We start from the raw sequence: 23,422 nt of genomic DNA, 5'->3' as shown, positions 1-23,422 counted from the left end.
AATGACACGCTATGTACTGTAGCCTTTTCTGTTATATTATCTCAGCTTCTCTACCTGCAATATGTAGAAAAGTGGTTTTTTTTCATGGAACCTTCCATCCCTGGACGGTTAGCATCATTCTCTTGCAGTGTCCATGCTGATAAATCCAACCGGTATTCCTCTCATGATAGTCCATTCATCATCTTGCTGACAATAATAAACTTTAGCCAATAGCTTGTGATATTTAAAGTCAATCCACATCAATATACAGTAGATTTTTTCACTGATTGGAGCGAAGATAAGCCTGTAGTATCGTGCTGTAAACCAGGCTGTTGTTATACTACACAGCCACTTAGTGCGTAGTATAGTGTCTCTGGTGGCTGACTTGAAATTCCAAAAAAAACTGAGTTGGAGTGTGGGCCTTACCAAAGTTGAAACCTCTGTTTGATCTTTAGTCACCATGCTGCAACGAATAGCCACTCCCAGCTATATATACTTACTCCTTGTGGTCGCCTTGCTTTTAGTTCTCAGGGTCCAGTCTATAGCACGCCATATTTTAATGTGACATATCAGAACAACCCATCGAGAAACGTGCGGAAAGAAAATCAGTTGCTATACTGGGAATTCTTACGTCTCTTGATAATGCTCAGAGTAGCCGTGATTGCCTTCTTGGATCAAATATATACACTTCTCGTTGGCAGGCGTACATTTAGCCTTAAAAGGAAGAAAAACCACGCTCATTCAGTGTTTTTCTACGTCATATATTCACGTATGTGTGTGTAATTTTTCTAGACTCAAATGGCAGCACAACAGCAACAACAGCACTATCAACAGCCAGTACCACCTCCAACGCAGCAAGTGCAGCCTATCCCGCCTGCGACCATGTCATAACAACCACCACCACCACCAGGTCCACTTTCATCTACCGCTGGTGTTGACCCTCAGCAATAACCACAACAACAGGCAGCCATCACAGATCCTGCTGCTGCATTAAGCCAGTTGGCGTAGATCTTGCAGAGCCAACAACAGCACCAGCAACATCAACAACTGCCATCTTACCCACCGTCTTCGGGTGGATGGAATCCTGACCATACGCCACAGTAATACTGATAAATTGATGAAACAAGACGTAATGTGCTGTTATATATGTGTAGAAATGATATCTTTAACCTTGATGATAAATATGGCATAGAAACGAACAGTGATACTTACGTATATATCTTGTGCTCAGCCGAATTACTCCTGTAGTTAATTACATGTTATGAGACCTCGTCCATAATACAATTGTCCAGTACCGCTTGTTTCAAGTACGGTGAATTTACACCATCATCATGACGTAGGCGGTTATGGGCTTGTTCATCTATATTTCGGAAGCTAACAGTTTATTATAATATTCGACCTCCCCTGACTTGGACTATCTTAAAACTTCGGCATGCGTGCTGTATACGCACAGGCCAACGGTTTATCACACTTAACGTTAAAACTATCCATTTAAGGAAAACAGAAATCGGCAAAGGACGTTCGAAGCGATTCCAACCATGACTACCCACCCATTGCAGCTATCACTCTCAAAAATCATATTCCAAGACCGTCTCATGGATTTACGTTTTGGCCACCCAAAAGGCTATGTAAGCCCCTAAATGTTACAGCCAACCTTGCCTCATATAAGCTTATTTTTACGTGCCACACTGCATGAACATGATTTAATTGTTTGCACGTACAGTAGCTCTTTTATTTTATACAGTGTGACGCTATCCTTCTATCGCTCATGTATTCCGAAATTCTATTTGACGTTGTATCATTTGCCCTTTAGAAAGAAAGCTCTAAGCCAGCTGGATGTACCTGCTGCTGTATACATGGAGCTACTAATCCAACTAAATGCTATTCGTACTTTTCAAATTGTATAAGCAAAGGTATAAATGTATTTTTATTTTTTTTGTAAATTTTTAAGTTTTTTTAGAAAAGCATAAACATTGTGACGGGGAAGGGGAAGGGCTACATCAAAACAAAGCACCAAAAATGTGTTAGAGCAGAACAACTAACAAAAGCACGTGAAAAAGAAAAAAGGAAACTTGCCTCTTCTTCCCCGATGTGGCGGCCACTCGTGATGTAGAGCTTGGGGCCGTGGTCTTCTCCGACGACCCTTTCATCCTTGTACTTTCGTACTAGTGCCACTGTTCCTTGCGTGTTGCCGTACTCAATGGAGCATCGGTCTTCAGAATTGAAGCGGTTCCTGTTTGTCATTGATGTTGTTGCCAATATGTCATTGAGAAATTGAGTACATTAATTTTTGGAAGGTGCAAAAGGAGAGAGAAGAACAAGCGATGCGATAATACATACCAGCGTTTGCCAATCCTATTTTTGGCGAATGTAATTACCGAGCTATATATAGTACATGTACTCATATGTGATTAGTGGGAAACTCCACTTGACAATCAGAGCAACGTTGATGTCAGCAGCAGCAGTGAAAAAATATAATGAAGCATTTACCCAACGTTGATGAAGTTCACAAACGCGTATCCAACGTTGCGATTGCGCCTTGAGTCGAAACTCAGAAATAAAAAATCGTACGTTCCCTTGTTGGTAGCGTCGATTTCTTCCTTGAGCATTTGCTAAACCAAGTATGAGATAGAATAAGAGAGAAAAGGTCCGTTAGGGATTTGTCAAAGATTAAGCATAGTATGTAAGCACAGAAGATGGAGATGGATTGCAGTGACAATGAGAGGGTTTGTTGGTGGGGACGAAACCTACCTGGGTGTATTTTCGTGGTATGTTGTTTATCATGAGAGTTGTTCGCGTATCCCCTTTTAATGTTGGAATTTGGGAGCAAAGTACGCAAAGACAGTCGGTTCAGAGAGAGCAAGAGCAAGAGAGACAGAGCTATCAAAAAAAAAAAAAGAAGAGGCTCGATCGTGAGTAACCAATAGCACAGTCATCATCATCTTTGACACACACCATGTACACTCTTGCTTCTCTCCTCCATTAAAGCAGTAACCGGGCGAGGCCGAGGAGGAGACGGCTATAGAAATGAAAGAAAGCAAGAGATTTGATCGTGAGTCGTCGTGATACTTCTTGACAGACATGCACACTACCACACGCACGGCCATGCGATGGATCCCGTTTCCCAAGAGTTATACGTACAGTTGGTGACGAGGAGGAGAAGGAGAAAGAGAAGGAGAAAGAAGCGGAAGAGAAGAGGCCAAAGAACTATGGATGGGTGGGTACGCGTACCTTTTATATAAGACTCGTTGTGATCGATTAGATTCTTGGCAATTGCGTGATTTGTCTGTTGTCCAATAGCCAAACGAGCGCATAGGCGATGAGGTCAACATTAAGAAAGAGCACAATGCATGTTTCAGTCAACAGTGCGGCAGAAAAACGATCGTTTTTCATTGACCATTCTACATTATTAGCTATAGTGTCGTCGTTTATTATTCGAGAAATGTGTCAATATTGGCATCATTCTATAGCCACGGCTCTGCTCTACATGAATCTTTCTTTGCTGAATGACGAACATAGTCAGTTTATATGAAAAGGAAGGAAGAAGAGGTCACTGTCGCAACTGACACGAACCAACTGCATGCTTCAGATTCGATTGTTGGAGAAACAAGTTTTAGACACGGTGAAGGGGTACCTGGCATCGTCTTTTTAAGACTAGGCAATTTCCAAAGCAATATTCCGCCGCAATTATCGTCGTAACTGTACATGATATTAGTATCATGTTAAAGCTAAAGACCTGCCCTTTCTTTTGAGAACCTATTGCTAATGTGTCATGAATGGATAAAGAATGAAGGGGAAGGAGTAAAGAGTTTGTACAGGACTCGTGGGAAGGCAAGTTCCCGATGCATGAATTTCCTGCAATTGCTTCCGCTGCACACAAGTACGGGAAAACATTGACACGTTTGTTGTATAGAAAATGATCGTGCTATTTTGTGCGCTGTAGCATGCAAGCCAAAATTAATGAGAGTGTTATCTTCCCAGTAAGGAGGATAAAGGTACCCGACGAAGGGCTATGGTGTCGTATCAAGTCACTGCGCTCAATTTAATGATAACACTGCTCGAAAGAAAGAGTATGTGGCAATTTGAGGTATACTACGCTAATATTTCCCTGAGACAAAAAGACTTTATATAAGCTTAGTTGTATGTCATGGTTGTTGAGGGACCAACTCTAAGCTCCTGCCTCTCAATGTGACACTTGATTATATAGACGTGGAATATCATGCGTAAAAAAGGTACATCTCGGATTTTGCGTATGACTATTGCAATTGCGTTACCGTCGACAGTGACGATAATGAAGTCCACCAAGTCATCGCTGAAAGATCAATTCTCTGACGCGTTCGTTCTGTGTGATTAGTTTTAAAATTATAAAAGCTAGTTGATGTGGACGTTTTTTCCAAGTGCAGCAAGTTGGCATTTTTAATTTTCAAACCCATACTATGTATTTCGTCTTATCCATGTTATTCCATCTATTTGCATCATGGCTCTTCCGCACAAAAATCACACCCGGCAGTAAACAAGCCCTGCCTCACCCCAATCGCCCCCAAAACCGCAAAAACTCAACGTTCCTCGACTTTCATACGCCAAAGTCGTTCAGAAACATCGACAGTCGCTCATGCGACAAGAATCAGAGACTAGAGAATTGCTCGACGATAAAAACAACACCCGCACTACTCGGGTTATCCATTCCAACATCTGGCGTGTTGGTGGATCACCCGCTCAGCAGACAGTGTCTACTTCGACGTTAGTAGCCGTACCGAACAAATCCCGCGTATTCTTGCCACCATCAACCAGCAGTTCCCCGAGAATTGTGGTGCGCAATCAATCCAAGAAGGCTCTCGCGTTATCATCGAGCTCTACTCTGAGGACCCGGAAGTGATTCAAGCTGCCTTTACCCAAGGACTTCACTTTAAAGACGGCGTTATCATTCTCGCCTGCAACACTCTATCAGGAGATGCCCAGATCAAGAAAGTGCGCCTATCCCATCTCCCCTACAGGAACCACACTGCATTAGTCGCGGGCGTATACGGCAAGGTATTAGACTGCGGCATCTATTGAGACGCCGTGTCCGGCATGTACCTAGGCAATGGCTTCGCGGTGCTGGACCGCCAACCTATACGAGATGAGCAACCTTACTATGACCTCGCACACCGTGTTCAATGGGAAACAACTGAAGAGTGCTTCTACGCCACCTGGGCCTCCATGGCTCTACATTGCTCGCGTTGCCACAAACCCGACCACCATGTTCGCATCTGCCCGGAACGCCCTCAGGCATATCGTGCCTGCTGGACCTGCGGACAAGTCGGGCACATTTCGGCCGGCTGCCCGGACAACCCCAACAGCTACAAAGGGAAAACTAACAAGCGTCGCCGCAACGCCGACCGTCAGACCAAGAGTACCATCTCTATCACCGCCCAGGCTACAGACAACAGCAAAGTAGTAGCACAGCGTAACACCGATTCTACCGATGTGAGTCATAAGGTCAGCAAGGCTACTGTCGTGCAAGAGCCAGAACACACCACCACGGATCCCTCTGATACTGAAATGCACATATCCGACGAGAGCTCCGTCTCCGATTCCGATTCGCTTTACAACGTGGGTAGCGACACAGAGGAAGGCGAACATACCTCTGTCCCACGTCCACAAGCTACTGTCGAAGTAGTCGATGCTGCCCTACTCAATATCGAACAAGAAAAGGCTGCACGTCCTGATGCTTACCGTATTTTGGCCGATCAATTCGAAACCAAAGAAGCGTCGCCATCCTGGTACAAGGCATGGCCCATGTCTGCACACAATCGCTCGGTCCTCGAATCCATGTCTCACCGTGATCAAATGACTTTGCTCGCCTTATTGGAAGCACGTGTCACACCACCAACGGCATACAAGACGCGCAGTAACCGACAAGTTATGCTGACCGACAACGCAGATAAAGCTATCACTAATAGTACGCCTGGGTCGTCGTCTCACTAAGACGCGACCCAACGACTTTGCGTATCCCATTTGCCAAACATCCAATCATCCATAATCACGATCAAAAACAATATACTCAAATTATGCGCGTTAAACTGCAACAGTTTACGCAAAACAAACAATCCCGACTCGAGCTTCGTCTGAAATATTTTGCGGTCTTGCTGTTTTGGGTTCTGCTAAGCGTTTCTTCACCGAGCGAACGAGATGCCACAGACATAGTCTAAGCACTCTCCTATTTGTCCAGACTGCTTCTATAGCACAGATCTGTCCCCAGTCCTTGTCCGTAAACATGAACTTGGGTTGAAGACCAGCTTGCTTTAAACATGCAAAAAATTCGGCAATAACACCAACACGAAATGTGTCATCCTCGCCATCGTTTACTAGCTGACTCTGTGGTGTAAGCTTCAGAAGCATGTATGCAATCGGAAACCCGGCACCGTTTACAGTTGCGACTATCCCAAATAGTTCGTATCCTGCTCGGTTTGTTTTGTATGTAGAATCGACATGGTATTCCTCTGCTAGTTGCTGTGATCCGCAAATTACATCAAATAATGGCATGGTAAAACCAATAGCCGAGTAATTGCTTTGTGCTGAGGTGAAAATCTGTTCATTGGTTATTGAATTTTATTGATTCTATTATTAATGGTTCTTGTCTATTTCTCAACGTGTCGAAGTGATTGTATACACGATCCTCACATGTATTCAATATTAAGTAGTAGCTAATCATTTAGGACATTTTGACATACCTTACGGACACCCTTGTCAGCGGCTCTGTCGACGAGCATCTCTGCCGATCTGAACTGGTTGTTGTGCAGTGTATATTGGTCTTGGATCGACTGGCACGCCCAGTAATACACTTGCCCCTGCGTTATTCTTGTCGCTTCTTGTTGAAACTGACGGATAATGTTACGATGCAGCTGTTGTGCATCCAAGTCGATGGCATTTGCAGCGATGTATGCACGTACATTTTGCGGGGCGGCGTAATTTTCGACGGCAGGTGCAGCCCTATGCCCACAGGAGTGTTCGATATTCAAGTGAAAGTAACCATTCACTCGATCGACCATGCCGCTGATGCGGCCATTGCACAAGAAAGTTGCCATACGCCGATACAATCGTGAACGAATGGCAGCTTGACCCTGCACATCGAAATCTTGCGAGCATCGAAAAAGGAAAGAATAGCCGAACTTTCTTCGTGGTTCTGTTCGGTATGCTTCGTAGTAATGGTATCCGTCAACAGCCTGGATACGATCGCGGATGTTGATCACAAGTTGCGAATCTGACAACGCCAACATATCGTCGTCAAGTTGCACATACGCGTCGAGGCTGTAATCTTCGAGACTGTCGGCTACGTTCCTCAAACTTTGACGCGAAGGAATCATGTCGAGTACTTCGTCCACTGTCAGGAGTAACTGCTCTGCGATTGGTTTACCGACGTCACTTTGGCGTTCATGGCATTTTCTACACGTGTTGTAATCTTGTCTATTGATAACAAAAAATAGCAAAGGGCGATAAGATTTGCAATTACTGCATCTTTTCAATTGAGGTTGCTCGGGTGTTTCTTGGGATTGGATTTGTTGCTGTTTTTGCGGTTCCATTTTGAGGAAGAAGTTAAAAAACCCAAAACTACCCCAAAACTGAAAAACGAATTTTGGTTCGGTTATATAATTAACCGTTCGGAGAAAGTAATTTCCGAAATCCGTTTCCGTGATTTTTTCGAGTGATTTTATCTAGCATGCATACAAATAATTGGCGAAACTATAATAAACCCTTGTAAAACAATTCTCTCTTTAATACAACTACGGCTGCATCTCTGTTGATCTTATGACGTCCTGTATATTTACAGTGTAAATCTCTTCAAATCCTAGCGCCCGTCGACACCAATCAAGCAGTTTCGGTTTTGAGTCGAGGACCATTAAGTACGCTGTCGTATATCCCGACTCCTTTGCATACTTTAGTGCTTCCTGAGCTAGAAAGCTGCCTAGACCACGCTTTCGATATTCAGGGGAAATGGCGAAGATTTCGAGGATGCAACTATCCTTGTGGCTACGGAAATTATACGGGCCGATTTTCACTGCACCGACAATGACTTCTTCGTACTTGCCGTGCTCTTGTACCCACTGTTGATCGAAAGCGAACCAGAGCGCACTCGATTTCCCACCACTTTCAACTATCAGTGTTTCAATATCTTCGAATGTAACGCGCTCGTTGTCGGGAAAGATTTCCGTATCGGAGACTAAGTCACCTTTGTTTGATTATATGTTCACAATGTTCCGTCGAGTGATAAGAATAAAATTAATATCATTTGAAAAGGTTATACTAGACTCGATGTAAACTGCACTTACAGCTGTCACTTCGAAATGTTCGGTTCACCAAATTGACGATGCTTTGCGTAAGATAAATGTCATCCGGCGTTGCTTTGCGTATATGAGTTCTTTTGTTCGTTTCGCCCATCACAATGCTAGCTCCTTAAAAAAAACAATATGCACGTCTTGCATCGGTCCATGTTCTCTTTTATATGCTTACACTTTACGCCCTCCGTACACAGTCACACGAAAAGCTCTTTGATACCATTTCTTTGGGAAGCCAGATGCATGATGCATCTACGCACAAATGTTTTCTCACGCTTTCAATTTTAAATGGCATGTTAGACTTATCACTGATGGCAGAACAGAGATGCTGTTAATGAAATGGAAAAGCAACTTCATATATTGGTAACCATCTCTATAAAATATCGACAAAAGAATCCGCGTATGATATAATGTTTTAACCGACTACGCACTAATATTACATGATAAGCCGCTTCCATCGACGAAGAGAATGATAAAAACACCAGTGCAATATACACATATTACGCGCTACTTGCTATTCATTACTATAGCTCTCCGCTATTGATGGAGTGATTTATCTTAGAGACTGAAGAAGTTATCACTGTAAAATAAAGGTGTTATGTAGAGGAACAAAATAGGTTTGTTGTCAATATAATCCATTGATATACAACATTTATGCAAACTTGGTGAAACAGAGAGTTCTATGATATTAGATATTTGATTCGGTTGTTAGAGACCTATCCTTGATTGATGATGCTTTTTTAATTCATCAAACATGCTGAGAACAATACTGCTATGCTAACTATGCTAAGCACATCCCGTGAAGTACATATGCTTTTTTATCCGCCGTAGTAAAACTATGAAAGAACCTGTCAAATTTATATATGTAAGACGAGTGCACAGTCTGAATTTATTGAATTGTTTGCTTAATATTGAAATCACTGTTGTAGCACAAATTGCATGAATGTCATTTCCATATCTGTTACACTTTATTTTTGAAGACAGATGCACTGATTTTACTATTAATTGGTAGACAAAAAGTATACTGCTGCATTGTTATTACTACTTGCACTGAAAATACTATTGCATTTCTCGTATATGAACAAGTAAAAAATGAGCATCATTATGAGCTAATATAGCCCATGCGTTTTTTTCCTTTCTCTCGTTCCTCAGGATCGACTTCTTCCTTTCCTTCCTCAGGATCGACTGCTTCTTTCTTTTGTTTCTTCGTATCCACTTTTTCGGCAGTCGATGCTGCTGGTGGCGCTGTTGTTGCTGTTGTGGCTTGAGCTGACGACGACGACGAACTCGCAGCCGCAGCCGCGGCCGAAGAGGATGTTGTTACTGGGTGTGTTTCTCTTCCGCCTTGTAGATTCAACCGTATGTATTCAGAAGCCTCGTCAAAAAGCTGATTTCTCATCTGGACTAGATAGTCATCAAGGGGGTCGTCCGGGAGTGATATAGAATAAGGAGGTCGTGAAAGACAATTTTCCATAACTTGGGTAAAATTGAAAAGGGTTTCCAAAAACTGGTAACGATCACTGATCATTGATAGATTTTTGTCGGCGATTTCAAAATCCTCATGGGAGAGCTTGATGACTGCTGACAGAGTGGCCAACCAAGGAAGTAGTCTATTACATGTACAAAATGCTTACTTGTGAGCTGGTTTCCTTGTTCTTCCTCGTCACGTAGTAACAATAGCATTTTGTCTTGAATTATACGTACGTTTCCGCGACCTTTTTGCTGTCCAGAGTCGGCGATGCACTACCCGATCCGCGGGCTCTGGGGGATCTCTCCTCTTCTCCTTCCTTGTCGCCACGGTCCACTTGTTCGTGCGCGCGCTTGGAGCCTGCCCGCGACGGGAATTGCTGCTCAGGAGTACCTGTATTAGATTATTTGTTTTTCTTTGTTAGTGAAAAAGGAAATCCCGTTGTTTGACGTTTCATTATAAACATTGTTGAGTAACACAAAGTGAACGATAAGACATACCAGATGCAGAAGAGGTTGATAGTTCGCCAGATCCTCCTTCAATTGTTCAGAATGGAGTCGTGTTAGAATTAAGCTGGATTTTATGTCAGCAGCAGCATCCATTAGAATAATTGTACATACCTTGTCCCGGAACTGCGCGGCCTTTCCCTTTGTCGGCGCGGCTTCGTTGCTGCTGAGCTCCTTTACCAGACTGACTTTCTTGGGTACGCTCTTGCTGTCCAGAATGCCCTTCACCTGTCTGCTCTTCAAGGGGCTGTCCTTCACGCTGTGGCGATCCAGGTTGCTGTGGAGTTGGTGGGCTTGCAACCTCTTGCTGCTGAGGAGAACTTGCTGACTCTGGCGTTGACTCTGGAAAAAATGTCATTTTAAGGGGATGAAAGACAGAAAGAGACGTTGGTGAGGCAAATAGATAGATGTAGAGTAGGTAAATAGAAGGTGTAGTGTGTATATTATTAACACGTTTTGCATTTGATATGCCAGTATTTATATACGGAGAGAAAGACGTCGAGACAATAGTACTGGCTTCTGGTTACTATAGCTTCGGGTATATGAGGTGCAGCAGACTCTTTGTTTTCAATTTATACCATGCAGAAGAGCCGTGTTCCTTCTTGCTATTGTAGGAACTAACAAAGAAGCAAATGTAAAGGTTTGTTCTTCTGTCATCGTTATATACGATAACAACACTTCAAAATGGGAAAAGCCGCAGGATCCATCTCTGTTGAACAGAGAGTAAAACCATATGCTTTCATTGTTATTGCAACCTTGTTTGTAAAAAAAATAGAAGGAGTATATGTCGAAAACAAAGAGTAAAACAATATGCTTTCATTGTATTGTGACCTTGTTTGTAAAAATAGAAGTACTGTAGTATATGTCGAAGATTGGAAAAAAAAACGAGCCACTGAGCACAACGACGCTACTCACTGATTGAGCTTTAGACTACATGCTGCTGTTGGTCGGCAGATTGAGCGATACATGCTCTATTAATGTTTAATATATAAGTCTGTTTTAGAATGCACCACAATAAGGTCGATGGTTGTGGCCCATTTCTTCTTCTCTTCCATTGGTTAGCCCTGCGACGGCCTTGTTCCTATGATATTGTCGTCTTTGTTACAATGTCTTACTGCCCATAATTGTTATGCCCGTGATTGCCCTGAAGGGTGGGCAGTCTGATGCGTTTTTGATTATGCGTACTGTCCATGGTGAATTCTTTCAGGGCACTGCTGAGTAGATGAACATTTCTTTAGTCTTCTTTACCCCTCCAGCAAAAGATACACATAATCTAGCAGCAGTTGTACACAGTGAATTGTCAGTAGTACGGGTTGTAAAATTCTACTGTAACGATAGAGACAAGTTTATCACTATGTCTGGATGTTTCTATACTCTCGGTAAAAAAACAACAATGATGCACTTTCTTCATTAGAAATGGAACGGTTAATTGAAACTCGCAATGTTTGGATATGTTAGTATTGTACGTCGCATACAGCAGAAGACGAGGTATTTGAAGCTAATTTTCAGCGCTGAGCGCATGCCCTTCCACCGTCATCATATCAAGGCTCGTTAGCGGTTTAGAAACTTGACGACCATTATGTACGGTATAGAGGCAAATGGATTCCATAACTCATTGACATACGTGTGTGTTTGCATATTTCATGCCGGAGCTTGAGCGTTACATACTCCATTTTAATCGAGAACAGCTGTAGTACACATTTATCTTTTCCCCGGTCGCTTTGTGCTTATATGGTACTCTATATTTGAACTTTATATATAGTCCCGTTTCATGCTATATATTCATTATGTGTCACTTCTATACGCATCGCTTTCTGTCATCATGTATATGATAAGACTTGGCCATCATGTCATATCCCAGTCATTGCTAATATGACGTTCATAAACGCAAGCGATACAGTAAATCCCGGGCTTGGATCACTACCACCTACTACTTTAATGTGGATGGTTTTGTTGGAAGCAAACTTATCTGGTTCAGGCTTTTGATACGGACACCCCCCTCTAATCCTTACGGACAACCCCTTCTATTTCCTCATCAGGTTACACACATCCTATAAATATATACTTGTGGGGGTGTCCGCAAGGTTATGAGTATACCTAAGTGGTGTGTTCTGTTATTTGCTATACCATATAAAGGGAGAGCCATAAATCAAAGTGATGTAAAATATAATGCTCCTTTAAGGTATTATGTAAATCTTATCAACATCGCTGTTTAACATATGCCAGAATATATCAAATAACAATGAAATGTAGAGAGTGGTGTTCGAGAAGAGAGGGAATTAGAATTACTGTACAGGAAGTAGTAGAATGATTAATCTAGTGTAAAGGGTCCAGCACGCACTGTCTTTTCGTCGTCACGCTTTTTTATCTGCAGATAACGCCACTTTGTTTTACGCAGGTTATCAATATTACCCATTGATCGGTATGCCTTTATACACATCGAGTTGATAATCGGCCAGTCCATCTTGATAATGTGTCCTTTTGTATCGATGGTAGCCCAATGATTGTTATTCAGATGCTGCATAATGATGGGGAGAGGATTCTTGTTGTCGGACGATGGACCTTGCATTGGCAAAATTAGAGATGGCTCATAAGCGTATTCGTCAGAGTCTGGCTTTTTCTTATCATTGTCTGGATAAATTGCAAGAGGTCGTTGATAAGTGTCTGCAGCGATCTGTGCAAAGTCAGGCGCAAGGAACCAGTAATCCGATGGGCACGATTCTGGGGGTCGTGGTGCATCAAGTGCGTAAGATAGTGATGTTTCAATGCGCTGTAAATTTACACGCATAAATACATAGTGCTGCTGATATATATCCTTGTTTATCTTGAAGCACTCCAGCATTTGTAGCTTGACCAACATAAAAGCCTCTTGATTGCCGTGTACATGATGTGCGATTGTGCGGAAGCCACAGAAGCCATCAGACATAATGTCGACAGTTGTTTCAATGAACTTGCGAGGGATGTTTGGATGAACGAAGAACTTCAGCTTGGGTACAAAATCTTTTTTGGATCTACAATAAATAGTTTATCAACTTAGTTTGGTTACAAAAAATCATGATAGCTGCAAGTATTTGTTAGCTAGAACTCCATCAGAAGAGCACGTACCTTTTTTTTCGTGCTTTAAAGGAAGTTCATCTCCGGATCCTTTCTTTTCCCTTGTTGAGGAAAAATGTAGATGTTATCATCCTCAGTGTTGCTGCCTTCGGAGAGTTCCTCTGACTCGTTGGCATTTCTATTTTGAAAGCGTTGCTGGCTATCCTTTTCATCGAGTTCGAACTTTGACGGTAATCGTGCATTTCTTGTGTTAGCAGGGCGTCCTTTCGTCTTCACATTGCTTGGTAATTCGATGTCGCTAATGTCGATACTCATTGTATATTCGTCGATAGTCCCATCGATACTGCTAAGTAAATCGGATTTTTGCTGATCCGACCGCATATTGTAGAGTACATCATGCAGCTTCTGTAGTACCATGTTCTGTTGCTCTAATACAATTGCTTCAGGAGTATACACCTTTTGGAAGCTATCTGTGGATAAATAACTCTCATATTAGGATATGAAGTATATTACAGGCGCATAGTATAATCACAGTATTACTATAGCAGAAAATTATACCTCTGTCATATTCCAAACGCCATCGATCAGGGATATCCGACAAGCTTATACTGAACCCTTTTCGTGCGATATTATGTTGACACGGCAGTCCATAGTTTAGCGTGGTACCACACCAGCACTCGCTTGAGTCAAGTTGATATTTATCGCAGTTATCCCAAGCTCGTTTGAGCTCCCTTCGGAGTCGATTCAAAGCAAAAAACGAAATAGTGCCAAAGAGCTCTTGCATCGCAGCCGATTCATGCTTTCCATACAGTGGCATTTTATGTCTTTCTTGCAAAAACTGAGTCTCTTCATCAGCCAACATTAGCATATCTGTTAACACATTAACTTTTCAATTCGAAAACAAAGGGTGTAGTACATACCGATTTACGCATGACACGATCAATTGCTTTGACCGTTTTAAACAAGCTTCCGGTCGTTTGCATTGTATCTTTGATGCGCCAGTGTGTTCCTTCAACACGCGATGATGCCCTCATTCCCATGTTTAAAAGTCTTCCAGCATAACAAGCACCCCATTTCTCCTTATATTCAAGACAGCTATATAATATAATATAATACAGCTGGTGAGCACAACTCGGCAAAAGCCTCAGTCAAATATTGGATAAAGGTAGTTAACATACCCGTTGAGATAGTCCATCATTTTCTCTTTCTTTTTGTTTGCCAGCAAACTTATTGCAGACCTTGCATCATCTTCAGTATCTCTGTCGTTCTCGCTATTGCTGCTGTCGTCATGACGCTTCGCTTTGGACTTTGTTTTCTTGTGCTTTTTGTTGGATCGCTTATGGTTTTCGTTGGCATACGCAAGAGCACCTTTTTCGATCAGACACTTATAAGCGTCAATGGCAGCCTGGAAAGTCGCTTCGTCTTTTTTACCAACATAAACCATTTGCTTAATGATAGCTTTGGCTTCGCCTATCTCTTCGCTGTTCGGTGGAAAGCAAGTACTGAAAATGCTACGTAAATGCTGCTCCATATGCCACCCGCAAAGTATATGCTCTGCATCTTTGAAAGTTGACTCGATGGCGTTGATTAAAGCTCTTTCGTTGTCCGTAATGAAGATGCGTACGTTTCCTTCTGGCCATATGACTTGTCGCATAGTCCGAAGGAGCCAGGTGTACGACTCTTCTTTCTCGTTTACCAAGAAAGCAGAGGCAATAAGCACGTTCTTGAGCTTTGATGCACCGAGATGACTGACACCAACAACATTGACAAGAGGCATATTGGTTCTGCTCGTTTTGTACGTCGCATCGATAGCAATGATCTCATTGAATCGTCGTGCTTTTGCTATACTCGTTTCATGGGTAAAAAAAAGGGCGTCGAGACTTTTACCTGTGCCGTCTGGCTTATATCTAGTGATATAGTTGTTACCAATGAGGAACTCGAATATCCTATTGAAGCCGCCATGATTATCCTCACGGAATATTTGCGCACGAAAATTGTATAGATCCCTCATGGTCATAATTGCGCCGTCTTTGTGGTTCTGGACTTCTCGATGTATCATGAGGGGCCTGACGGAATTATCTGTCAATGATAATATTTGCTGCTCGGCGTGGAGAGTTGGCGTGCGGTGTTGGTGGTAATACTGAGGAGGCTTGTCGAGGGAGTGGTTGTGCTCATTGTCGTTGCTGACCTTCGTTACTTTCCAGTGCTTATCCTTCTCGGACCACCTTAGGTTCATGGTCCATTGGCAGCCGGTCGTTTTCGTCGCTGTTTGGCGTCCCCGCGTTTCTTCAGTTACTCCATGTGTATTGCGATAGCTTCCACCATGTACGCACTGGATCACGATATTTACGTTCTTCTCACTTCGTTTAGTTGAAACCGCAAAGTTGTATTCTCTGGCTTGCTCGTTGATTGCTTTCACAATTTGCTTATTTGATCCGGTATAAGTAGTGTCAATCAATTGCTCCATAGTGTTGGGATAGCAGGATGATAAACGTAGGTAGAAAGTTGAAGATATATTATCAAAGTATACTGTTTATTGAGGAGCATTTGTATACTTGTATAAACTACTGCACATAAACACATCCGTAGAGACACCCTAGAGAGTTTGAAAAGCATTAAGGAATGTTTTTCATGTACTTTTTATGGTTCCTTTTTGTTATATATCGAAAGATGTATGATAACAATAACAAGTGAACAAATCCAGTGAACACATCCTTGCGGACACCCCCACAAGTATATATTTATAGGATGTGTGTAACCTGATGAGGATTAAATATAGAAGGGGGTGTCCGTATCAAAAGCCTTTTAATACCGTCGTTTGACTTCCTCTGTCTCGCTGAACGCCTCATTTAAATATCATACATAATGCGTCTTCAGATGAGGCTTGTTTGATAATGGGTGCCAAAATGGATGGTCTTTGGTTTACCGATATTGAATAGACCGAAAACTCCAATATTTGAATTGGGATGTTTTATTGAAAATCATTGCATCATTGTAAACAATCAAATTTCTTTCTTAGCTTCTTTATTATAGTAAATGGAGTACGAGATGCACAAGCCGTCACAGTCTTTATGCATTTCTCGTACTGTGTAAGTTTTGATCATCATGAGTTACCGAGATCAGGCACATGCACTAATACAGTGCTTGTAAATTAAGGGCACGAATAGACAATGGCGTTGAAGTAATCTATTGAAACATTGGCTTGTGATACTGCTTGTTTTGCGCGCCCGATGAATGCACAAACTCACGTTTTGCCTTGAAATTGACGACGAGGCGGTCTAGAATGACACTTTATGATCTACCTTGTAATTACGTTCGTTGTATTTTATATTCTCAGCTCAATGACCGTCAGCTGTTAGAGTGGAGATTATTGGACGAGCCCCTAACCACAACGCCTGCATTATAAAACTCTCGCATCAGCTTTTATTAATGCTCGCATGACTTTGTTTCGTTCAGCAATTGATTCTGCGTATATCCCATCACTAATTTGTGGTCAACAGTGCTATTCTCTCTCATCCCATAGAGCGGATCACGTCTGTTTTGACTACATATGATCAGGTGATCGTTATCGATAGAAACTTTTAGGGTGAATGATATATGCGGCGCATCCCTTTAAAAGATCTTTTATGAAGGTGCACAAGAGCCGCCGGTAGGCATACTACTATATATATGCAACTTTACATAAACACTAAACGCATAATATTCGGACACTCGTATTACAAAAATAGGTTGACTATGTATGCGGTGCCAGTATGTGGTACTTTGATAACAGGTCGGCAACTATAATTTTTTGACTTTTTGTTACCATCCGAATTTGCTTCTTAGAGATAAAAACTTTATTTTTTTAGGTGGAATTGTCAGCCCATCGAATCCATCGTATACAGTAGAGGAGTTGGTGTACCAAATTCGAAAAACAAGCGTCAAGGTTCTTCATATCACATGCGTCTAATATTGATAAGGCACTCCTTGCAGCACAAAGTGCAGGGTTGGAGAAGTCATCTATTTTTGTTTTTCGAGACGAAATGGTTGAAGGAATTCAGCCTTTCTCAAGAGCTTTGATTGGCGAGCATATAATAAAACCATTCGAGTTCAAATCTGTAAAGGAAGTACTAGATACTGTTGCGTTCCTTTGCTTTTCATCAGGGACTAAACTGGTTGTTGTGCAGTGTATATTGGTCTTGGATCGACTGGCACGCCCAGTAATACACTTGCCCCTGCGTTATTCTTGTCGCTTCTTGTTGAAACTGACGGATAATGTTACGATGCAGCTGTTGTGCATCCAAGTCGATGGCATTTGCAGCGATGTATGCACGTACATTTTGCGGGACGGCGTAATTTTCGACGGCAGGTGCAGCCCTATGCCCACAGGAGTGTTCGATATTCAAGTGAAAGTAACCATTCACTCGATCGACCATGCCGCTGATGCGGCCATTGCACAAGAAAGTTGCCATACGCCGATACAATCGTGAACGAATGGCAGCTTGACCCTACACATCGAAATCTTGCGAGCATCGAAAAAGGAAAGAATAGCCGAACTTTCTTCGTGGTTCTGTTCGGTATGCTTCGTAGTAATGGTATCCGTCAACAGCCTGGATACGATCGCGGATGTTGATCACAAGTTGCGAATCTGACAACGCCAACATATCGTCGTCAAGTTGCACATACGCGTCGAGGCTGTAATCTTCGAGACTGTCGGCTACGTTCCTCAAACTTTGACGCGAAGGAATCATGTCGAGTACTTCGTCCACTGTCAGGAGTAACTGCTCTGCGATTGGTTTACCGACGTCACTTTGGCGTTCATGGCATTTTCTACACGTGTTGTAATCTTGTCTATTGATAACAAAAAATAGCAAAGGGCGATAAGATTTGCAATTACTGCATCTTTTCAATTGAGGTTGCTCGGGTGTTTCTTGGGATTGGATTTGTTGCTGTTTTTGCGGTTCCATTTTGAGGAAGAAGTTAAAAAACCCAAAACTACCCCAAAACTGAAAAACGAATTTTGGTTCGGTTATATAATTAACCGTTCGGAGAAAGTAATTTCCGAAATCCGTTTCCGTGATTTTTTCGAGTGATTTTATCTAGCATGCATACAAATAATTGGCGAAACTATAATAAACCCTTGTAAAACAATTCTCTCTTTAATACAACTACGGCTGCATCTCTGTTGATCTTATGACGTCCTGTATATTTACAGTGTAAATCTCTTCAAATCCTAGCGCCCGTCGACACCAATCAAGCAGTTTCGGTTTTGAGTCGAGGACCATTAAGTACGCTGTCGTATATCCCGACTCCTTTGCATACTTTAGTGCTTCCTGAGCTAGAAAGCTGCCTAGACCACGCTTTCGATATTCAGGGGAAATGGCGAAGATTTCGAGGATGCAACTATCCTTGTGGCTACGGAAATTATACGGGCCGATTTTCACTGCACCGACAATGACTTCTTCGTACTTGCCGTGCTCTTGTACCCACTGTTGATCGAAAGCGAACCAGAGCGCACTCGATTTCCCACCACTTTCAACTATCAGTGTTTCAATATCTTCGAATGTAACGCGCTCGTTGTCGGGAAAGATTTCCGTATCGGAGACTAAGTCACCTTTGTTTGATTATATGTTCACAATGTTCCGTCGAGTGATAAGAATAAAATTAATATCATTTGAAAAGGTTATACTAGACTCGATGTAAACTGCACTTACAGCTGTCACTTCGAAATGTTCGGTTCACCAAATTGACGATGCTTTGCGTAAGATAAATGTCATCCGGCGTTGCTTTGCGTATATGAGTTCTTTTGTTCGTTTCGCCCATCACAATGCTAGCTCCTAAAAAAAAACAATATGCACGTCTTGCATCGGTCCATGTTCTCTTTTATATGCTTACACTTTACGCCCTCCGTACACAGTCACACGAAAAGCTCTTTGATACCATTTCTTTGGGAAGCCAGATGCATGATGCATCTACGCACAAATGTTTTCTCACGCTTTCAATTTTAAATGGCATGTTAGACTTATCACTGATGGCAGAACAGAGATGCTGTTAATGAAATGGAAAAGCAACTTCATATATTGGTAACCATCTCTATAAAATATCGACAAAAGAATCCGCGTATGATATAATGTTTTAACCGACTACGCACTAATATTACATGATAAGCCGCTTCCATCGACGAAGAGAATGATAAAAACACCAGTGCAATATACACATATTACGCGCTACTTGCTATTCATTACTATAGCTCTCCGCTATTGATGGAGTGATTTATCTTAGAGACTGAAGAAGTTATCACTGTAAAATAAAGGTGTTATGTAGAGGAACAAAATAGGTTTGTTGTCAATATAATCCATTGATATACAACATTTATGCAAACTTGGTGAAACAGAGAGTTCTATGATATTAGATATTTGATTCGGTTGTTAGAGACCTATCCTTGATTGATGATGCTTTTTTAATTCATCAAACATGCTGAGAACAATACTGCTATGCTAACTATGCTAAGCACATCCCGTGAAGTACATATGCTTTTTTATCCGCCGTAGTAAAACTATGAAAGAACCTGTCAAATTTATATATGTAAGACGAGTGCACAGTCTGAATTTATTGAATTGTTTGCTTAATATTGAAATCACTGTTGTAGCACAAATTGCATGAATGTCATTTCCATATCTGTTACACTTTATTTTTGAAGACAGATGCACTGATTTTACTATTAATTGGTAGACAAAAAGTATACTGCTGCATTGTTATTACTACTTGCACTGAAAATACTATTGCATTTCTCGTATATGAACAAGTAAAAAATGAGCATCATTATGAGCTAATATAGCCCATGCGTTTTTTTCCTTTCTCTCGTTCCTCAGGATCGACTTCTTCCTTTCCTTCCTCAGGATCGACCGCTTCTTCTTCCTTTCCTTCCTCAGGATCGACTGCTTCTTTCTTTTGTTTCTTCGTATCCACTTTTTCGGCAGTCGATGCTGCTGGTGGCGCTGTTGTTGCTGTTGTGGCTTGAGCTGACGACGACGACGAACTCGCAGCCGCAGCCGCGGCCGAAGAGGATGTTGTTACTGGGTGTGTTTCTCTTCCGCCTTGTAGATTCAACCGTATGTATTCAGAAGCCTCGTCAAAAAGCTGATTTCTCATCTGGACTAGATAGTCATCAAGGGGGTCGTCCGGGAGTGATATAGAATAAGGAGGTCGTGAAAGACAATTTTCCATAACTTGGGTAAAATTGAAAAGGGTTTCCAAAAACTGGTAACGATCACTGATCATTGATAGATTTTTGTCGGCGATTTCAAAATCCTCATGGGAGAGCTTGATGACTGCTGACAGAGTGGCCAACCAAGGAAGTAGTCTATTACATGTACAAAATGCTTACTTGTGAGCTGGTTTTCTTGTTCTTCCTCGTCACGTAGTAACAATAGCATTTTGTCTTGAATTATACGTACGTTTTCGCGACCTTTTTGCTGTCCAGAGTCGGCGATGCACTACCCGATCCGCGGGCTCCGGGGGATCTCTCCTCTTCTCCTTCCTTGTCGCCACGGTCCACTTGTTCGTGCGCGCGCTTGGAGCCTGCCCGCGACGGGAATTGCTGCTCAGGAGTACCTGTATTAGATTATTTGTTTTTCTTTGTTAGTGAAAAAGGAAATCCCGTTGTTTGACGTTTCATTATAAACATTGTTGAGTAACACAAAGTGAACGATAAGACATACCAGATGCAGAAGAGGTTGATAGTTCGCCAGATCCTCCTTCAATTGTTCAGAATGGAGTCGTGTTAGAATTAAGCTGGATTTTATGTCAGCAGCAGCATCCATTAGAATAATTGTACATACCTTGTCCCGGAACTGCGCGGCCTTTCCCTTTGTCGGCGCGGCTTCGTTGCTGCTGAGCTCCTTTACCAGACTGACTTTCTTGGGTACGCTCTTGCTGTCCAGAATGCCCTTCACCTGTCTGCTCTTCAAGGGGCTGTCCTTCACGCTGTGGCGATCCAGGTTGCTGTGGAGTTGGTGGGCTTGCAACCTCTTGCTGCTGAGGAGAACTTGCTGACTCTGGCGTTGACTCTGGAAAAAATGTCATTTTAAGGGGATGAAAGACAGAAAGAGACGTTGGTGAGGCAAATAGATAGATGTAGAGTAGGTAAATAGAAGGTGTAGTGTGTATATTATTAACACGTTTTGCATTTGATATGCCAGTATTTATATACGGAGAGAAAGACGTCGAGACAATAGTACTGGCTTCTGGTTACTATAGCTTCGGGTATATGAGGTGCAGCAGACTCTTTGTTTTCAATTTATACCATGCAAAAGAGCCGTGTTCCTTCTCGCTATTGTAGGAACTAACAAAGAAGCAAATGTAAAGGTTTGTTCTTCTGTCATCGTTATATACAATAACAACACTTCAAAATGGGAAAGGCCGCAGGATCCATCTCTGTTGAACAGAGAGTAAAACCATATGCTTTCATTGTTATTGCAACCTTGTTTGTAAAAAAAATAGAAGGAGTATATGTCGAAAACAAAGAGTAAAACAATATGCTTTCATTGTATTGTGACCTTGTTTGTAAAAATAGAAGTACTGTAGTATATGTCGAAGATTGGAAAAAAAAACGAGCCACTGAGCACAACGACGCTACTCACTGATTGAGCTTTAGACTACATGCTGCTGTTGGTCGGCAGATTGAGCGATACATGCTCTATTAATGTTTAATATATAAGTCTGTTTTAGAATGCACCACAATAAGGTCGATGGTTGTGGCCCATTTCTTCTTCTCTTCCATTGGTTAGCCCTGCGACGGCCTTGTTCCTATGATATTGTCGTCTTTGTTACAATGTCTTACTGCCCATAATTGTTATGCCCGTGATTGCCCTGAAGGGTGGGCAGTCTGATGCGTTTTTGATTATGCGTACTGTCCATGGTGAATTCTTTCAGGGCACTGCTGAGTAGATGAACATTTCTTTAGTCTTCTTTACCCCTCCAGCAAAAGATACACATAATCTAGCAGCAGTTGTACACAGTGAATTGTCAGTAGTACGGGTTGTAAAATTCTACTGTAACGATAGAGACAAGTTTATCACTATGTCTGGATGTTTCTATACTCTCGGTAAAAAAACAACAATGATGCACTTTCTTCATTAGAAATGGAACGGTTAATTGAAACTCGCAATGTTTGGATATGTTAGTATTGTACGTCGCATACAGCAGAAGACGAGGTATTTGAAGCTAATTTTCAGCGCTGAGCGCATGCCCTTCCACCGTCATCATATCAAGGCTCGTTAGCGTTTTAGAAACTTGACGACCATTATGTACGGTATAGAGGCAAATGGATTCCATAACTCATTGACATACGTGTGTGTTTGCATATTTCATGCCGGAGCTTGAGCGTTACATACTCCATTTTAATCGAGAACAGCTGTAGTACACATTTATCTTTTCCCCGGTCGCTTTGTGCTTATATGGTACTCCATATTTGAACTTTATATATAGTCCCGTTTCATGCTATATATTCTTTATGTGTCACTTCTATACGCATCGCTTTCTGTCATCATGTATATGATAAGACTTGGCCATCATGTCATATCCCAGTCATTGCTAATATGACGTTCATAAACGCAAGCGATACAGTAAATCCCGGGCTTGGATCACTACCACCTACTACTTCAATGTGGATGGTTTTGTTGGAAGCAAACTTATCTGGTTCAGGCTTTTGATACGGACACCCCCCTCTAATCCTTACGGACACCCCCTTCTATTTCCTCATCAGGTTACACACATCCTATAAATATATACTTGTGGGGGTGTCCGCAAGGTTATGAGTATACCTAAGTGGTGTGTTCTGTTATTTGCTATACCATATAAAGGGAGAGCTATAAATCAAAGTGATGTAAAATATAATGTTCCTTTAAGGTATTATGTAAATCTTATCAACATCGCTGTTTAACACATGCCAGAATATATCAAATAACAATGAAATGTAGAGAGTGGTGTTCGAGAAGAGAGGGAATTAGAATTACTGTACAGGAAGTAGTAGAATGATTAATCTAATGTAAAGGGTCCAGCACGCACTGTCTTTTCGTCGTCACGCTTTTTTATCTGCAGATAACGCCACTTTGTTTTAC

At 41.9% G+C, this 23,422-nt stretch overlaps 7 protein-coding genes across 7 annotated transcripts; all 7 read right to left on the bottom strand.

The window, feature by feature from the left end:
• Positions 1-1,874: 1,874 nt before the first annotated feature.
• On the bottom strand, positions 1,875-2,957 carry BDB00DRAFT_845425 (RNA recognition motif 2-domain-containing protein). Its single transcript, XM_053125078.1, has 6 exons — positions 2,935-2,957; positions 2,731-2,859; positions 2,470-2,591; positions 2,320-2,361; positions 2,056-2,212; positions 1,875-1,974 (listed from the first exon to the last, which is right to left on the bottom strand). The coding sequence occupies exons 2-6, from the start codon at positions 2,761-2,763 to the stop codon at positions 1,936-1,938; spliced, it is 393 nt and encodes a 130-aa protein (XP_052975307.1). The 5' UTR covers positions 2,764-2,859; positions 2,935-2,957; the 3' UTR covers positions 1,875-1,935.
• A 3,628-nt stretch (positions 2,958-6,585) lies between these two features.
• BDB00DRAFT_640766 (uncharacterized protein) lies at positions 6,586-7,870 on the bottom strand. The gene has a single exon (XM_053118131.1). The coding sequence runs from the start codon at positions 7,539-7,541 to the stop codon at positions 6,666-6,668; it is 876 nt and encodes a 291-aa protein (XP_052975306.1). The 5' UTR covers positions 7,542-7,870; the 3' UTR covers positions 6,586-6,665.
• BDB00DRAFT_845386 (acyl-CoA N-acyltransferase) lies at positions 7,579-8,409 on the bottom strand. Its single transcript, XM_053125077.1, has 2 exons — positions 8,289-8,409; positions 7,579-8,179 (listed from the first exon to the last, which is right to left on the bottom strand). Exons 1-2 carry the CDS (start codon positions 8,395-8,397, stop codon positions 7,743-7,745), a joined length of 546 nt encoding a protein of 181 aa, XP_052975305.1. The 5' UTR covers positions 8,398-8,409; the 3' UTR covers positions 7,579-7,742.
• A 987-nt stretch (positions 8,410-9,396) lies between these two features.
• BDB00DRAFT_932268 (uncharacterized protein) lies at positions 9,397-10,867 on the bottom strand (the record flags this gene model as incomplete). The annotated part of the gene is made up of 4 exons (XM_053129072.1): positions 10,383-10,867; positions 10,263-10,298; positions 9,999-10,155; positions 9,397-9,904 (listed from the first exon to the last, which is right to left on the bottom strand). The coding sequence occupies exons 1-4, from the start codon at positions 10,624-10,626 to the stop codon at positions 9,397-9,399; spliced, it is 945 nt and encodes a 314-aa protein (XP_052975304.1). The 5' UTR covers positions 10,627-10,867.
• Positions 10,868-17,461: 6,594 nt separating this feature from the next.
• On the bottom strand, positions 17,462-18,268 carry BDB00DRAFT_876821 (uncharacterized protein; the record flags this gene model as incomplete). The annotated part of the gene is made up of 3 exons (XM_053127530.1): positions 17,462-17,809; positions 17,909-18,087; positions 18,199-18,268. The coding sequence occupies 3 exons, from the start codon at positions 18,266-18,268 to the stop codon at positions 17,462-17,464; spliced, it is 597 nt and encodes a 198-aa protein (XP_052975303.1).
• A 37-nt stretch (positions 18,269-18,305) lies between these two features.
• On the bottom strand, positions 18,306-19,136 carry BDB00DRAFT_845369 (acyl-CoA N-acyltransferase). Its single transcript, XM_053125076.1, has 2 exons — positions 19,016-19,136; positions 18,306-18,906 (listed from the first exon to the last, which is right to left on the bottom strand). The coding sequence occupies exons 1-2, from the start codon at positions 19,122-19,124 to the stop codon at positions 18,470-18,472; spliced, it is 546 nt and encodes a 181-aa protein (XP_052975302.1). The 5' UTR covers positions 19,125-19,136; the 3' UTR covers positions 18,306-18,469.
• Positions 19,137-20,123: 987 nt separating this feature from the next.
• On the bottom strand, positions 20,124-21,627 carry BDB00DRAFT_932265 (uncharacterized protein; the record flags this gene model as incomplete). Its single annotated transcript, XM_053129071.1, has 4 exons — positions 21,143-21,627; positions 21,023-21,058; positions 20,759-20,915; positions 20,124-20,664 (listed from the first exon to the last, which is right to left on the bottom strand). The coding sequence occupies exons 1-4, from the start codon at positions 21,384-21,386 to the stop codon at positions 20,124-20,126; spliced, it is 978 nt and encodes a 325-aa protein (XP_052975301.1). The 5' UTR covers positions 21,387-21,627.
• Positions 21,628-23,422: the final 1,795 nt, after the last annotated feature.

This window comes from Zychaea mexicana, assembly GCF_025766255.1.
Source record: "Zychaea mexicana strain RSA 1403 chromosome Unknown BDB00scaffold_96, whole genome shotgun sequence".
Taxonomy (NCBI): Eukaryota; Fungi; Mucoromycota; class Mucoromycetes; order Mucorales; family Lichtheimiaceae; genus Zychaea; species Zychaea mexicana.
The sequence above is the reverse complement of the archived record's forward strand: the minus strand, read 5'-3'. Positions and strand labels throughout refer to the sequence as shown.